The following is an 18,663-nucleotide window of genomic DNA, read 5'->3' on the forward strand; positions in this document are numbered from 1 at the left end:
ATAAGGAATGTAATAGTATTTCAACATGTTTGTTACCATATATAAATTTTAAAAACCACCTTTAGAGGCCATTTTTCCCCGCAAAGCGGGGGTTGGCCTTTTTCGGGAACCGTGGTTGTTGTTGTTTTTCGGTCCCCTATTTGTAGCAAATATAGAGGTATAGTATTTAAAACAAGTTACACTCGTCACTGACACCGCATTTCCTGTGCGCAGCTATATTCCCGGCACTTGCCTTTAGCCAACGTAACAACCTCCAACTTAAAAGGTGATGTGTACGACTTGCGTGACTTTATGGGAGGCATTGTGAGATGACGTAGTAAGGATGGATACATATGAAGGGAATTGAAAGGTATGGATCAAACGTAATTGGCAAGTGCATATGCTCGTTATTAATTGGATAACTGCCTCTGCCACTGAAGGTGGATGGAGGTTATGTTTTCACCCTTGTCTGTCTGTATGTCTGTCTGTCTGTGAGCAGGATATCTCAAAAAGTTATGGACAGATTCGGACGGAAAATGGTGGGCAGGTTGGGTGTGTGGACAAGGACGAATGTTTTTGGTGAATATCTGGATCCGGATATGAGAACGTTCTAATTTTCTGTGTTCTTCATCATTGAGAGATCGGGCCAAAAACGATATATAACACGATATTTCAAAAGTGGTGGATGGATCGTGACAAACATTGGTGGATGAGTTGGGTCTGTCACAAGAACAAGCTGATTAGATTTTGGTTCAGGTCTGGATCCAGATCCGGCCTATCGGTGAGATACAAAATGTAAACTGTTCAGCCTGGCGGAGGGATGCGCTCTGCTGAGTGCCGGACTAGTTTCGCAAGTGTCAGTGAGTGGGATTATCGTTTGATTGCTCATCCAATCCGGAAACATTCCGGGCAATGACTTCTGCGGTGCGTTTTAAATTGGCAACTATGCAGTATACATTTTTCTTCAAAAATATCAAACATTGCAAATGTTTTTCATTTATGCATGCAATGTCTTAAACCATAGATAAGTCGATTCTAAATACAAGTTGAGGCCCGGACTTCCGGGGGAAGGTTGGGGGGGAGAGGGGGAGTATCGAATTGTATGCCAAAAATACGGTACATAATTTTATGTCGGTTGTCAGGAAATGAACACACTGACAAAGAACCAGATTGCAAAGATGGTTTGCTTTATCACTCCATACTAAAATTACATTCAAGCTGAAGTGGGAAAAGATGACTGCACGTCTCCTTATTAATAGACAGTGGGGCGATGGCTTATTAATGTCTTGGATAAATATTTTCGTAGTCTCCTCATTGGCATTGGAAATAAACTTTATAAATTGAATTGTCAATAGTTACCAAGGAAGAAAATGCATTGTTCCCTATTTTTTTAGTGCACATTAATTATATAATCTATTAATTAGTCAAATTGGCAATATTTTTTTTTTCTTGTACTATTAAAGTATTTACAAAGGGATGTAGTTTATTAGAAATGAAAATATAAACATAAATTTAATTATAAACCATAAAATTGCCAATTTGAATGGAAAATAGTGATTTTGAATGTTCCATTGTTGCCAATTTGATGATTTAGTGCTATTCACATTAAGAAATATAGCTGTGAATGAACTATATCTCGCACTGTGACAAAAATGGGCTCAAAGTTTGTATTTTTTTTTGCTCTTTCTGCTCATGTTTGTATGATGTTTATGACTAACAGTTATTTCACCAAACCACTAATACGTGGGGTTCGTCCTGGATGGGTTAACCGAACCAAAGATTATTATAATTTTGTAATGGACAGTTCATGAAAATGCATTCAGATCATTAAACCCAATCAAAAATCTGCACAAAAAAGCGACATAACCTGTCTGATCATGTTATTACCAATTTATTTAGTAAAATATACTAGGTGAAATCGCCTTGTCATATATAGAGTAGCATACACTTTATGTGTGTATTATATTCTTTTATACTTGAGCACCTTACTTGCGAACTTACAGGTCCTCTCCATATTCCTCATCATCACCTTCACCATTGTCGGGGTCTTCTGTCTCTTCAATGTCTGTTGGGAACTGAATGTTCTCACATTTCTTGCACTGGCACAGATCTGTACATCTCAGTCCAAGAGACATACAGCATGACTCCTCAGCATTTGGAGGTTTACACTTTGATCCCCTACATCTGCAGAATGCAAGTTCTAGAACACTTTCAGGAGCTGGAGCTAGGTCCATCAAGTCAATTGTGAGCTCATTGCCATCCATCTTCCAACCATTGCCTGCAGGAGGTGGCAGATCCTGGTGTTGCACCAGGCTTTTCTTGTAGATGCTGGCTTGATAGTTAGCTCTCTGGATGTGCTTTTTGAGGGAGTCCTGGTTTGGGGGCATGACACTTTCAGTTCTGGTTGCTGTCTTCAACATGAGATATCTCACTTCATTTACTGAAGTAATTTCCTTCTGCCCATACAGTAGGCATACAAACTCTTCCAGACGACTGACCATCTCTTCAGATATGTCATAAGATGTACCAAGTTCCTTGAATGGCTCTATAAGGGTGGGATTCTTCTGCAGTAGTTTAAAGACTCTTTGTTTCCCCTTTCCATAAAAGGAAATGACCGAATCACAACCGGTGAAACAGTGGAATCCTATGAGAGCTTCCGTCAGTTCATCTCCCAACTCCTGCTGAACAGCACCGACATCAATTGTGCGCACTTTGTCCTCTCTACTAGTATAAAAGTACAGCGGTGAACTGATTTGATTAGTAAGTCCCAAGGCGATCACAAATACATCTGTATCTGGGCTCCTGATGATAACTGGTTGGCTGTTACTTGTAGCAGCTATGTACTTGGCGTGTAATAGCATGCGAGTATCTGCATCCTCGTGATCACAGGATAATTATTGTATTGCTTCAAACTTGACAGTTCCGTCTGTGTCTGTACAAATTGAATGACATTTGTCTTCATAGGCTACAACCAAGTGAATTCCTTTGAGCTGGTCTGCCTTGCATCTCTTCCATTCTGCCACAAGGAATTTCACCAGCTGATGCTTGTTGTGGCCGTTTGCGAGGAATTTTTTCCATTGCCTAGGAATTTTTTGTTCTGGTTTTGCAATCTTTATTTTTTGTGATCCACTGGCAGCTCTTCTTTTGCGCTCTGCATTTTTAATGCTGACTTCAGGGTGGGTGTCAGTTACAAAGTGCATACACTGATATTTGTTCAAGAAGCTGATGTTGACCAGTTGCTTCAGTATTTTAACAGCAAGCTGCCCAAAGGTCTGTGGCATATTCTTCTGGTTTAGTTGTTGAAGAAGCGCCATGCCATCCACAATCCAAACACCACATTTTGGAGGCCCCAGTGGTATCTCACCAGTTTCTGGCACTTTTACCTCTTCTAACATATGGAGCTTTGCCTTGTTGGTTTTGACAAAGCAACCATCACTTTTTGCTATTGGAAGAGGCAAAGGCCCAAGTGAGTAGGTCATCATGTTTTGGAGGTTCACACACCTCACCTTGCCATTGCCAATGATCACAAGTCTGGCAAAAAGGTCCCTGTCACTCTTCAAGGAAACCTCTTTCCCTCTCACACTTGAGACCACTGTCTTTGACATCTCAGTGAACGTTTTGAGCTTTGCTTTGGGTAGAGTGTCCTGGATAGATTTCTCCTCGTTCTGGAGCCTTTCTTGGTAATAATGAAGAAAGGCAGCATCTCCCTTTTCTTCGGTCGTCAGGAGATCATTTGACACTTCAGGTGATGCCACAACACCGGACGCGAGATGTACTACTTCACTTGATGCCATTTCCGACTCTTCAAATGGGTTAGTTAGATTTGAAGTTGTCTCGATGATGCCGTTCACATCTTCCTCATCTCGCGTCATGCGACTCACTGTCAGACCCTTTCTCATAACTGCTCGTTGACTTTTGCCGGCCATTTCCTCACATTGTCTTGTTATGGCGGCCACTCATAGTCGGATCACTCGTACTCGTAGTCGTAGCTTTCGTACTGGTACTGGGTAGATCTAATTGCACACAGTCCGAGCCACCGCCGATGGAACTTATGAAATCGGTGGCAATTTTGGCCTTTTCTCCATCAGAACTCTTCCAAACCTGAGCACATTCCAATGCTCTGGACCAAGTTGTATCGGTAAATGGTTTCAGAACGGCTTCATTTACTGAAGAAAAGTGAATGAAACATCTGTTTTTATCAGCTACCACGGCTTTCGTGGAAGTGGCGTCATCCGCCATGTTGTTGTGAAGTATTCTTCAGTCGCGAAGGAGGATGCTATAACTGCTTTGTGATTGGTTCATTTCGTCGATGCAGGGTTATTTATAGCCGATTTTAACAGATATTCCGAGACCAAATAAAGCTTTTATTTTATTGATTTTCAAGAAGAGACGGGATGTTTATTGAGAGAACAAAACGATTTTGCGATTATTATATTTTTTCATACATTTGACAGAGGTTTTTGACCTCTGCCAATGAGGGGACTACGAAATAACATCTTAAATGGGCTTGCCCCACAGTCTATAACCCTTCCAGTTTGAATGCAATTTCAAGAAAAGAGTGCAGATAATGTTGAGAGTTGCAATCCAGGTTGGATTACTTGTTTACCAAAGAATATGATTTATCGAAATACAACTGGCTTTAATCGACAACTGATATGAAGAAGAATAAACATACACATCAAAATGAAAGATAGGAAATAAACTCTTACTAGATGGGTGGGTCGTCCTTGGTGTCAATGAGGATGCCATGGCCTCTACCATACCAATCTCCTTCGTAAAAAAGCTTGCCCTCCTCAAAACATGCAGAGTAAAGGTGCTTGTCCTGCTTCGACGGCACTACATGCATGAAGCACCCAAAAAGATGTCAGCATAGGCAAGTGTGGAAGTGAATTTCCCAATGAAAAACACATTTTTGAGTTCATGTAAATACACAGAGAAAACAAACACAAGGTTTTTGTGTAACATTTCACAATAAAAGTGTCGTGTTTATCAATGCTCAAGTTATCATTTATTCTACCCAAGTTTGAGCGAGTCGATTATTAGTCATACATGTCGTGTACTCCGTTTTTATGCTCCATCGTGTTTAAATTGGAAACGGTTTCAAAACTTACAATCGGATTTTCTCCTTGATGGGTTTACCGGTTTGCCCTGTTCGACGGGGCCACAAGAAAAAAAATTCACAAAAGTCATATTGGATGTCTTTTGCCTCAAACAAATGATTTATTTCTTTAAACATTGTTGTGATTTTCTTGCATTTACATTGATACACGTAGGTGAATCTCAAATATGATTAAACAATCAACTCTAATTCAACACAGACTGACCCCCACAACATTTACACAATCCGTGCATGCAAAGCCTATGTGACTCTCAAATGTCTTTTTATCCATGCTCTCACGAAAGGATGGAATCCCTCAGGGTGGAATCGTTTGACCTACTGTATTTTCTTTATAAATCTACATAAATGACCTCTCACTCAGGTTTCCTGGAAAACTACATTTACCATTTTCTCCTCATGATTCCACTCTCTACCATACAATCCATCACCAATCAGATGGAATTTTTCTTGCTGCCTTCCTAGCTGCCAATCTGAAATCAGTCTCAACTTGGGTATTGATATGGACCACGACATTTAATCCAAGGAACTCTCATGTTGTCGGACACATTACTGAAATGAGACGTCCACTTAAATCGTCCTATACACTTCGGTGGCCAGATACACTGGAGGTCTCACCATCTTCCACACCCACAGAGCCGAGTTACCATCCAAAGGCAATTTCTGCAATTCTCAATCAGGCCTTTAAGGAAAGATTTAGCATGAATCACTCCTCAGATGCGAACAGCTTAGAAATCCTTCATCTACAATCATTGCATTATGCTTCTACAATCTGGGACGGGGCTCCACCCATCTAGATGGCACTGCTGAATGAAATGAATGAATGATCGTTTTTTTAAGGCCATTTTCCCCGCTAGAGCGGGGGTTAGCCTTGCGGGCCCCATGACAATCATGGTTCCCTGTTTGAGGCAATGTTTTTATGGCCGGGTGCCCTTCCTGGCGCCAACCCTTAGTCGCCTCTTATGATGCGCAGGGATACGGTGTACCTATTCTAAATGGGGGTACACACCACCACACCGTGATCATTCATCCCAGCAAGCTGGTACTCAATTTGCCGACCACAGAAGGATGACAGGCTGTGTTAATTTAGCGATCGACCGGGATTCGAACCCAGGATCCTAGGATCCCAAGCCGGCACCCTAACCGCTAAGCCAACACCAGGAATGCCAGGCACTGCTGGATGCCACTAAATAGGATGCCATGAAGAATATTGACATTCCCCACAAGTGTAATGAACAGAATTACATCTAAGGTGTAATTCTCCACACGACAGACAGGATGGTGGCCTCGCATCACTTTTTCTCTGTCTCACCCGGCCATGCAATCAAAGCCCTTTGTCCCACCTAAGCCTTACAAGGTCATACATCTGCCTCAATGTTCACTGCCATTCCTTTCTTCCCCTCTTCTCTCCAATGTAGAATTACCTTCCATCCATTCGTGGTAATTGTATCCAGTCCTTCAAGATAGGAATGAATCACCACCTCAATTTGTCTTTCATACCCACCAAATACTCTTTTATATACTACTTAGCTCCATCTTGTTCAGCCCATTTATACAAGTTTATGTCCAAATAAACCAAGGAGGCCTACCACGATGGAGTACTGTCGACTTTAATTACTCGGTCGTTTAAACTTACCATCTAAGGTAAGAAGATCGAGTAATTTACATGTGACGTAATTCCTAGAAACAACCTGATCAGCTGTACACATCATGTATAAATGCTTTATTGCAGTCTTGTATGTATGTCCTCATTAGCTATTACTGTAGGGTCAGCTTGGATGCCAATGCTATACTATAAACGGGCTTTACTGTTGACCGGCAGAGCTCATCTATTCTCAAGAATGTCATCTGGGTGCATTTCCCTTATCCACCCATTCTCTCCATGTTAGTTTATCAACCTGCCATCCCCTGTACACCTCTTTGAGAAGTGTTGCCCTGTGCATGCCTCTCTATATATACATAATCGGGGGTGCAGGTCATACACGAAATCAGTATTCAAGTTAAGGAAAGTATTCCTTCCAAAGAGAGAGTGTCATTATGTGCTGGTACCTAGGCCTAAAATCAAAGTTCCCAATTCCACCTGCGATCTACATTTGCCTTTCTCACCTTTCCTTTGCTGACAATTCCATGCAAGACTTCTGTTCCTCACCCATCCTCTCTCAAATTAAATGTGACCACAGCCCCCCTCCATGATACATGTTTAATTTTATTCATGTAACTACCAAAAAGCCCCTCCATTCTACCTCAATTCAATCCTAACATTTCCCCCAAACTCACACAAACCAAAATACTATCATAGACCACCACAATCCCGAAAATAAAAGAACCCAGAGTAAACTCACTGCTTTCTTGATGAGTGTCCAGTCTTCCATAATCTCACTGTCCCGCAACATGTAAATTATGTAGGGTCGTGAGAAAGGTCAAGGCACAATTAGGATGAAGAGACCTGCCCATGTTTGTTTCCACAAACTTAGCACATATGCAGTGGAAATGGTGAATCAGATTAGCATCAGGAACTTACATCATCAACTGTTCTCTCAACCCTGATCTAAGTCGAATAGTCATTTAACTTGAACAAGAGAACACAGTGGCATTTTACACTCAAAGTTTAAGAGCACCTACCAAGTTATTAAATATTCTGAAAGATACAAAATGGAGAAATGGAAAAGCGTCAACAAAACGTTAAATGCCAAAATTGAAATTTCCCTTAAACATGTGTTTCAAATGCAGCATCAGGCAGTTGTTGGTCTCATCATTTCTGGTGGCAATGGCATACCCCCTGATAGCGTGCCTCAAATATATTACAGTTTGAATTTTGATTTTGTCCAAGGTAGTGGCACAATGACCGATTCCCTTCAGAAGGAGAACTTGGCTGAAACTGAGCTTACTTAAATATTATAAGTTTTATTAAAAATATTATTGGAACATATTGGCCCTTGTTGCTTAATACAGATACTCAAATGTAGATTGATGTTTAAATCTTGCATTTTTTCACTACTTTCACATGTATAATACCCTGCCATTTTATAGGCAGCGTGAGCTTGGATTCACCCAGTTTCCCATGTCCGTAGCAACATTGACAATGTGTAGAGGGAATGATTGATAACCTGCCGAGTTAGAGATGGTGCTCATGTTATAGAAATCAGTGCCTGGTTGTTAGAAACTCAGATAATTTAACCACAGGATAACAGCTATCCTGGTTAAAATTCTTATCCGAAGGTTAACTACCCGAAGGATAAACTACGGTTGTATAAGGGGAGGATAGCTATTCCACGGGATAAACTTTTGATTAGTATATATATATATATATATATATATATATATATATATATATATATATATATATATATATTGTTGTGGATATGAGAATGTTTTTTTATTTTATTGTTGTGGTAAAATGTTGTTGTAAAAGGTTGTTGTAAAATATCACCCCTCCTCCCTCCGTTTGTGGTTGTATAAAGGTCAAAGGGCGTTCCCGTAGTTAGTCCATAAAACATACATGCAGGACACGATATATCTTTTTTTTGACAGTTATATCCTTATTATGTGTATTAGTGTAAGGCTGTGTCTTCCATTAATTGAAATACTCCATTGCACCAGTGAAAGAGAATAGATCCCCTTTCCTTCCCATCCCCAAAACCTCCATTTCCATATTACATCCCCTCTCGTCATTGCTGAGCCCTCGATTCCCAATCACCTCCCCTCCAATAACCGCCATTGACCATGTGCTTGAGTCGGAGAAGAAAGGCGTGTCTCCACCTCGTCAGAGGAAAGGAGGGGCGTGCCCGCCCGTCGTCATCCAGGGCGGAGCCCGAGGGTCGCGCGACCAACCAGGGCCGAGGTGAGCACCCCGATGGGCGTGTCCAAAACGCCGGCGGCGTAATCGCTGGAGGCGCTATAAAAGGCGCAAACGGAAGTGAGTAGTGAGTTGGTCTGAGTCGGTTGCCAGAGGAGGGTCAGTGGTTGCGTTGGTTGCGGTGGTAAGAAGTCGGTGGTGAGAAGTGGTGGCGTCGAGGGGTCAGTGGTTGCGTTGGTCGCGTTGAGTTGTCAATGGTGAGGAGACACCAGGGCCAAGAGAGGGAAGGTGCCAAGGGCCATTACCAGCAGTTGCGCCAGAGACGGCAGACGCGCCCTGAGCTGAGCCAGAGAGGCAGCGTTGACTCCACCAGGCAGCTTCAACCCATTACCCCGCGGGGACCAAATAGCGGTGGCATCGGTGGCTGTCGAGGTCCAGCCGACGTCCCGTGCGGGATCAAGCCCGAACCATCTGCCCCCAGCTGAACCTTCCCATTCCTCCTTCCAACATTCATTCCATTCCATCCTTCTTGTATACGTGAGTTTGTTTTGTTTGTTCTGTCCCTGGGTATTTAATTAAGTCTGTAGGTAAGCTAAAATTTGCACTGTGTCACCTGCGTCTTATGTGTTGTAAATAAAACTTGATTGCTCCTTTTTGCTTGTGTGTGTAAATAATAAACCCCATTACTCGTCTGTACGTCTTCTCGTTTTATTCCTTTTCCTCTTGCATTGCGTCGTTTTTGTCTTTTCCCTCATTGAGCAGCTGTGGTGCGATATGGCCAAAGTTCTGGGTGAATCGGGTGAGTCAGGGATCCTGTAACGGTCGCGGCAATACCAAACCGCTCGGTAACTAACATCTTAATCCGCGATCAGTAACAATATATATATATATATATATATATATATATATATATATATATATATATATATATATATATATATATATTGCTGCGGTTTTGATATTGGCACATTGAAGTCAATAAATGTTAAAGGTTTGCCCCCCATAGTTAGTCACACGAACAACATATAGGCCCATTTGTAGTATAGTTATTGTTACGTGGTCCCCTCGGTGAATACCTGGTCTCGGTGACCCCCGGACCGTGAGAGGAACTTCGCCAGAAAGCTGTATTATATATGCGCTTTCGCCACGCAATCCATATGAATTTCACCCAAGAGACAACGGACGTACAAGGATATATTTCAATGGGAATGACCATACAATTGCAATGACACAACCACGGAGATTTTCCCCGAGCAATCAACCATATACAACCATCAACAATTCCCAATTCACAAGCGCTTTCCTATGAGTAAGATGGCCATCTTATATACGTGTGTCCCGGTGAGTACTCACGACACCCTTTTGGTCTCGGTCCCGCACAATGTCTCTGGGCCCCTCCTGACCAAGATGATGGTCGCCGTCACCGCACTCGGGCGGTTGAACGAACCCCGGGTGGACGTGTTTCCACCGGGCAGGTATCGTACCAGGCACCGTGGCTGCAGCCCCTCGTGGCCACGCGAAGCGGATACGGTAAAGCAAGCCAAACCCCACGCCGCTTGCAAGGCGCGTTAGGCCCCAACGTGCGACCCGCACGCGTCTGTTTGGACGGTGCCGCGAACGAGGCCAGACGCGGGTCGATGCACGGCCCCACGTCAACTTGCCGTCTCCACCGGGCAGGTACACGTCCCGGTAATTCCTCTCGCCAGACAGGCTTCGGATCGGAACGCCGCTTTTCCACGCAGCGCAAGGTCGATCCCACCTTTTGTCGGAGCGGGGCGAGGAAGAATCATACTCGTCCTTTTTTCCTCGTGTCTTTTTCCTTCCGTTTTCGGTCACTTCCGTTTCCGGCCACTTGTTCAGAAGGGCTCCTGACCCTCCAACCACAACAACTACACAACAACTTAATATACTACACTCGGATAAGCAAAGACCTGAATGGTAATTCACATACATTCACATAAATATGTAACATTATGTCTTAGTATGTGTAAGAATAGGCCATTTCCCCTCTTAGTACCTGCGTTGTGTAAAGAGAGGAGAATAGGCCCTCCATTCATTTTGCGTACACCTCCATTCTACCTCTATGGGCGCAATCCATCCCGCGTCCCATTTGGCTGTCCACGAGTCAAGTTAACACGAGGCAGGGCCTCGAAAGGTGAAGGAGGGTTGAGCTCGGTGCGGCAGCAGTGGGGACGGTAAGAATGAACCAGCCAATCAGAGCTCGAGCGGAATGGCGTGAGAGGCGTGGTGAAGAGCGTCTGGTGAGTTCCAGAGGGTTCGAAGGGCGTGGCAGATATAACCCGATGTGAAAAGCCCTCGGAAGGACTCGCGGAGGGAAGGACTTGAGAGTTATCGAGGGAGGTGCGCTGAGCTTGTGCGGAGTTTATGAGAGGATTCTAAGGAGACGCGCTTGAAAAGGATCACGCGCGCTGTATGAACTTTGTTACGAGGGATACGTGGGTGCAGCCAGGGCATTGATAACTTGCTCACCAAGCGGTTCAGCCAAAGCGAGTGAACGCGGCTGAATAGCTGCCAGCCGCGCTAAGTCCGCCCCCTACCGTTCGCCCTGAGATAACCCGTTCCGTTCGAGCGAGATGATATGCGGTCCTGCCTTCTCCTACCTCCATCTTCACGGGACGTGCCTGGGACCGTGGACAGCTGGACGGGGCCGATCCTGGACGACCAAGCCGGCGCGTTCGGCCTGAACAGCATCCTGCCCATCTGCAATACCCGTGTGAATGTGTGTATCAGACGGGCCCGTTGTCCTGGGGTATTAAGTATAAGACTGTATAAGGATTGCTCTGTGTCTCTTCCTCCTGTACTGTAAATACGTGCATAATAATTAAACCCGTTTGTTCTTCCTTTTCTTCTGTATTCGATCGTTCCTGTGATTTCTCCATTGACTAAGCGTGGTACGAATAAGATCGCTCCAATCGGGTCTAGTAATTATAAATAGCGCGAATCACGTGTACGCAAACCGCTCGGCGTATCACCATCACACGTGGTTCATGCGAGGCTTATTCCCTCGCTTCCAGGGCAGCGCTAGTACTTAGGTAACAGCGAATTTGGTCCCAAAACCCTATTTAGCGCTCTCCAGAAGGGACGTAATAGGTCTCGGGTTGCGCCAGGTCAGTAAAGACAAGGGGATTAATCCCCCCTTGATAAGGGGAGAAGGCCGGTGGCAGAGCCGCAACAATATATATATATATATATATATATATATATATATATATATATATATATATTGTGAGAAACCACCGGTGAAACCACCTGTTCTCACCCAGATTTGGTGCCCCGCCCACCGCGTGACGTGGCCTCCTTGGAGCCTCACGCGATCGGGAGGCGATTCGGCACGTGATTGGTGGAGAGTCGAGAGAGCGCGGTCGCCATCTTATGCAACGGACGCGGCTCGAAGGCTCCGAGTGGGAAATCTCAAAAGGGCTTTCCTTGAATCCTCACGACAGCCGAGTTGGGCTGGTCGATTACAGTTCGGTATTTTACGAGCGAGTAACTCCGGAAGAGAACGAGTGATTCCCGGATCTCGTAGATTGGAACCGCGAGTGATTGCCTGCTTCGTGTTGGAGCTGCTGGCCGACCGTTCCTGCCGGCCTTGTGCGGTGAATTCCATCCTGTTACCCTCCGAGTCCCGGAGATCGTCGATTGGAGCCGCGAGTGATCTTACCTGCGTCCTGTTTGGAGCGTCTGTTGCCGACAGTTCCTGCAGGCTTTGTGCAGTTTATTCCATTTTGTTACCTTTCATGGTTTTGTGATCGAGCCAATAAAGCATCGTGCCTTACCCCTAGAAGGCCGATTAAAACACAATTGTGTTTATTGAGTTCTCTCTTTCCACTCCGTGGACTACTTGAAGCCCGGACATTAACGTCCGTATTCCGTGCTGGGAACCATTTCACAGCCGGGATCGCGACAAATGGGTTGCTCGTCCTAGGATCTTTCAAGTGAGAGACATTCGAATTGAGACGGGAATTCGGCATCTGCATCTTCTCTGCATCTTCTCACCAGCGGACGCCGTCTTGGAGGAACTTTCTCGCCGTAGGACGCTGTCTTGGGTGGTGCTTCACTGCAGAATAAGTGAGCCTCGGATCCCTCCAAACAACCGACAAAAAAAAAAAAAACGTGAGTATTTGTACGTGGTATTTTTCTCATTGGCAATTTGATGTGCGGGTGATATTGTGTAGTTCGTGTCGTATTTCCCCAACAGAGCGTTGTGTTTGAGCGTTGTGTTTTGTGCCTTGTCTTATGATAACTCGTAGCCAAGCTATGTCGACCAGAGAAGTGAGAGTTCAACCTGATCATGTTGACAGTCACGTGGGTGGCGATGTGAGCGACGCAAGCAGCCTTGACCCGGTCACTCAACCCGAGATGTTAGGAAGCGATTCCATCATGACTAAATGCATGCGTTCGCCCTTCTGGACCGGGCTGACTCCGGTTCAACAACTTGACATGTATAACAGGGAGAATGACAGGGCAGAGGCAGAGCGTGCGGCAGCAGAGAGAGAGCGTGAGAGAGAGAGAGAGCGTGCGGCAGCAGCAGAGGCAGAGCGTGCTGCGGCAGCAGAGAGAGAGCATGCGGCAGCAGAGAGAGAGCGTGAGAGAGAGAGAGAGCGTGCGGCAGCAGCAGAGGCAGAGCGTGCTGCGGCAGCAGAGGGAGAGCGTGCAGCAGCAGAGAGAGAGCATGCGGCAGCAGAGAGAGAGCGTGAGAGAGAGAGAGAGCGTGCGGCAGCAGCAGAAGCTGAACGCGTCAGAGAGCATGAGTTGCGAATGTTGACTGAACGACCGCGGGCAGAGGGGTCTGCTGCAAGAGTCCCGGAAACTGTCCATGTTCGTTTGCCGGACTGGACGGGAGACACGAAGCCAGAAGCGTATCTGGAGATGGCGGAGAAGTTATTGGCTGCCGGTGGCATTGATGAGAGCTTGTGGGTCGGCCATCTTGTGAGCCATCTATCTGAGAAGGCGAGGGAGGTATATGCGAGGATGGCAACCGAGGACGCAAACAAATACAGGGCATTGAAGGCCGAGATTTTGAACGCCTATGCGGTGTCCGCATGTATTTATAGGAGAAATTTTTTCAGCTGGACTCGTGAGTCCAGTCAAACCTATGAGGAACATTCGCGGGCCTTGTTGGAACAGCTGCAGAGATGGTTCAAGGGGAGCAAGGTTGAGTTACCTCAAGCGGTTGCGGAACTCCTGGTGCGTTACCGTATCGATCAACAGCTTCCGCTTGACTTAGCATTGTTTCTTGTCGACAAAGACACTGTTTCCTTGGCAGACTGCGTCAACCTTATTGATAAACATGTTTTGGCGTGCAAAATGCTGCAAGTCACGCAGTCGCGTCGTAAGACGGAGGAGTCTGCGATCAAGACCGCCCCCCGTCTGCCCGGCGGCTGGATCGAGGGGAGGGGTTCTCCGATGCCCTCCACTGGTGGCGGTCGCGAGCCGCAGACCAGGGCAGGGCCCTGGTGCGATTTCTGCAAACGCGTGGGGCACGGTGAAAACCGCTGCTTCTCTAATCCCGCTAGTCCGGCCTACCGAGGCAACCCTCCTGTTAAGTCGGAGGGAGATCAGTGGAGCTCATCCGCCGGGCCCTCGCACACGACGGTGGCATCGGTGACCGAGGTCACTGCCACCGAGGCTAATTCCATTCATCCACTGTACCAGGATTATTCAGGGACAGCCTTAGTGGGTGGCCCTGATTCGATGCTGAAGTTTGAGGCCCAATACCTTCGGGATACTGGGGCGACACGGTGTGTTCTCCGGGAGGGGGTAGTTCCGGCCTCTCAGATGCGTTATACCGGCGAGTATACCCTCCTTCGGGGCATTGACCGGGTTCTTGGCCGGTATCCCCTTGCCCTCCTCGAGGTCCGGAGTGACATTTTTAAGGGTCCAGTGACCTGTGTGGTGGTACCCTACTACCCGATACCCGGGGTCTCCTTGCTGATTGGCAATGATGCCATGGCCAGGGAGGAGTCATTGACTCTGACCTGTGGGGGGGTCACTAGATCCCAGAGTAAACAGGCGGAGAGAGTGGCGGAGTCAGACATATCTTCACTCTGGCCCGAGGAGCCTAGCGCCTCGACTCCAGTTCCCGACGGTGACGTTGCGTCAGCTGAAGTCCACCCGAGCCTCCCGTCAAGCCACCCTCAGGTGCCGTGCTCCTCAGGGACCGCTCCCGCCATGTCGCGATTCAGCAGGAACGCTAATGCTAAGGTATATGTGGGAAACCTGGGCAATGGAGCAGCGAAAGCCGAGCTAGGGAGGGTCTTCGAACATTACGGACCACTCCGCAACGTATGGGTTGCTCGAAACCCACCTGGATTTGCAGTTGTTGAGTTTGAAGAGCCACGAGATGCTGAAGATTCGGTCAGAGCCCTTGATGGAAGGTTAATTTGCGGATCGCGTGTGTGCGTCGAGATGTCGAATGGCATGTCGCGGCGGCCTCGTTTCAGACGCCCTTTGGTCCGCAGGCCTTTCGACCCGAACGATCGATGTTACCAGTGCGGTGAAAGGGGTCATTACGCATATGACTGTTGTTCTCGACACCGGAGGAGTACCCGCCGCTCTAGGTCTCGGCCCGTTTCCTTCCTGTCAACGCTTCCCCCAACTTGAGTTTGGCCCCCTTGCCTCTCTATTGTGCTTTGTGTGAAGTGTAACTCTTGTAGGGTAGATATTAATGTGGTGTATGGTGTTAAAAATTTGTGTGTGAAAAAAACAAAAAAAAACCAAACTGGTTCATTGTTAACCTGTTAATGCCTGTTAATTGCCTGTGCGTTAATAATTGCGTTATTGTTGCGCTATTGCGTTGCGTTGTATTGTTGCGTTGTTGCGTTATTGTTGTTAATAAGTGTTAATAATTGTTAATTGCGTTAATTGCCTGTTAGCGATTACCGCCATCATCTTGCCATGTGATTTGCACCTACTACAAATACTGGTTTTAAAAACGCCGTCTATTCGACGGGGTTTTTACTTAGGGGGGGAGGACTGTGAGAAACCACCGGTGAAACCACCTGTTCTCACCCAGATTTGGTGCCCCGCCCACCGCGTGACGTGGCCTCCTTGGAGCCTCACGCGATCGGGAGGCGATTCGGCACGTGATTGGTGGAGAGTCGAGAGAGCGCGGTCGCCATCTTATGCAACGGACGCGGCTCGAAGGCTCCGAGTGGGAAATCTCAAAAGGGCTTTCCTTGAATCCTCACGACAGCCGAGTTGGGCTGGTCGATTACAGTTCGGTATTTTACGAGCGAGTAACTCCGGAAGAGAACGAGTGATTCCCGGATCTCGTAGATTGGAACCGCGAGTGATTGCCTGCTTCGTGTTGGAGCTGCTGGCCGACCGTTCCTGCCGGCCTTGTGCGGTGAATTCCATCCTGTTACCCTCCGAGTCCCGGAGATCGTCGATTGGAGCCGCGAGTGATCTTACCTGCGTCCTGTTTGGAGCGTCTGTTGCCGACAGTTCCTGCAGGCTTTGTGCAGTTTATTCCATTTTGTTACCTTTCATGGTTTTGTGATCGAGCCAATAAAGCATCGTGCCTTACCCCTAGAAGGCCGATTAAAACACAATTGTGTTTATTGAGTTCTCTCTGTCCACTCCGTGGACTACTTGAAGCCCGGACATTAACGTCCGTATTCCGTGCTGGGAACCATTTCACAGCCGGGATCGCGACAATATATATATATATATATACATATATATATATACTGAAACGCAAAAGAAACTTACCTTTGAAACCTTTAAATATCAACAATAACACTGCGTGTAGTAAATGTGTGAACTTATTTGTGGACAATGGTGTCCTCACTGTCAGACAAAACCGTCACGGATGGTCACTTGAACCTTCAATGGTCACTTCATAGCACAGCTGTTGAACAGCCGTTTTGACTGTCAGTGATTAGCCAAGGAGTACGGGATGATTTTAATGAGCTGCACGTGATGTCTTGATATTGGCTTTAAAAAGGTCAGTGCAAAATGGGCATTTCAATCAACATGCCACGATTGTCAAGGGATCAACGGCAGCGTGCCCTGGGCATGCTGCAAGGCGGACTGAGCTACCGTGAGGTGGCACGTCGCCTTGGCTGTTCACACCAGACGATATCGGCCCTGGTGGACAGAGACACCCTCCACAACTCTGCAGATGACAGACTTCGATCAGGGAGGCCAAGAGTCACCACTGCAAGGCAGGACAGGCAGATGGTCCAAAGTCACCTGCGGGATCGATTCCGTCCAGCATCCCGCACTGCGGCAGAAACTCCGGGGCGTGCAAACCCACGGATCTCCAATGATACTGCACGAAGACGACTGCATGACTATGGTCTGACTGCCAGAAGACCATACAGAGCAAAAGAAACTTACCACTTGTTTGAAATGTAATAAAATTGTGACAGTTCAAAATAAAACAAACCAACAATTGCTAATTGAAACATTGGCATTTTATTGATGACATGTCAAGTTTTTGACCGAGATACACCATCTCATCAGTTTGTTCTGCAGTACAGAACAGCACAGGGTGCAATGTCAGTCCCCTTTCAATAGCGTGTGTGGCCACCATTGTTTTGGATACAGGCAGTGCATCGTCGGCGTATACTGCCTACCAGTCTTTGGATGGATTGCTGCTGGATTCTGTCCCACTCAGTCCTCAATGTCTGAAGCAGCTCTGCCCGTGTCCTGGCCCTGCCAACTACGCGTCTCCCAAGCTCATCCCACAGGTGCTCTATGGGATTCAGGTCAGGGGAGAGCGCAGGCCACTGCATGGTGTTGATGTTCTCGCCTTGGAGAAATGCAGTGGTAAAGCGAGCAGCATGGGGACGAGCGTTGTCATGCTGAAAGGTTCTCAGTTCTGGGTGGTCTAGCAGGAATGGCAGCAGATGAGGTCGCAGGATGTTATCCACATACCGCTGGACGTTAAGATTCCCATCCACAACCACCAGTGGTGTCCTGTACCGGCCTGATATGGCGGCCCACACCATCACACTTGGGCCACCCCACCTGTTGGCTTGACGCACGCAACAATCGGCATATCGATCGCCAGTTCTTCTCCAGACACGCCCACGCCCATCAGGACTGTCCACACAGAACCTTGACTCATCGCTGAAAGCGACCTAGTTCCACTGCGCCAAGGTCCACCACTGATGCTGCTGGCACCATCTCTGTCGGTTGCGGCGATGGGCAGCCGTCATCACGGGGCCTCTGTATGGTCTTCTGGCAGTCAGACCATAGTCATGCAGTCGTCTTCGTGCAGTATCATTGGAGATCCGCGGGTTTGCACGCCCCGGAGTTTCTGCCGCAGTGCGGGATGCTGGACGGAATCGAGAAGAGGGAGAAGAGGCATTTAATATGGAATCTTCTCCAAGGGAGAAGAGGAAGAAGCCAGTAGCTCTCGGTTCCGTGTGCTCAGTGAAGCGGCAACAGTTCTGAGAGGGTTGCCAGAGTTCTGAGGAAAAGGGGGAGGAGCCTGGATCGGGTACGTTCAGTGCGCTGAGGAGCGAGCTGTTGTGTGAGGACAACTGGGAGAGTTCTGAGTTTAGGAAGTGAGGGGGGCTATAAGGAGGTCGTCCTGCCTGACTTGGCCCTGTGCCTTTGTTCGTCTGGCTGCTGCCTGCTGATCGTCCTGCTCGTGTCATCACCACTTTTTCGTCCTGCTGTCTCGTCACCTGCCCATCACCTGCTCGTGGCTGCTCATCCCCTCCCCTGCTACCACCAGAGATAAGTCACCCAGTTTTGTCCCTCTACCCCATCTGTGCTTGTGACTGGTGTGAGGCTC

The 18,663-nt window shown here is 47.0% G+C and overlaps 1 protein-coding gene across 1 annotated transcript in view; it reads right to left on the minus strand.

Annotated features, from left to right (window-relative positions):
* The window catches only part of LOC137431637 (breast cancer metastasis-suppressor 1-like protein), a 110,056-nt gene that overhangs the window by 10,073 nt on the left and 81,320 nt on the right, over positions 1-18,663 (minus strand). Inside the window, exons 7-9 of the mRNA XM_068123185.2 lie at positions 7,438-7,505; positions 5,091-5,127; positions 4,689-4,815 (exon numbers count right to left, since the gene is read on the minus strand). Of these exons, the coding sequence (XP_067979286.2) occupies positions 4,689-4,815; positions 5,091-5,127; positions 7,438-7,505 (232 nt within the window). The remainder of the gene's footprint in view (positions 1-4,688; positions 4,816-5,090; positions 5,128-7,437; positions 7,506-18,663) is intronic.

This window comes from Myxine glutinosa, chromosome 1 (genome assembly GCF_964187855.1).
Source record: "Myxine glutinosa chromosome 1, kmMyxGlut1.1, whole genome shotgun sequence".
NCBI classification, from domain to species: Eukaryota; Metazoa; Chordata; class Myxini; order Myxiniformes; family Myxinidae; genus Myxine; species Myxine glutinosa.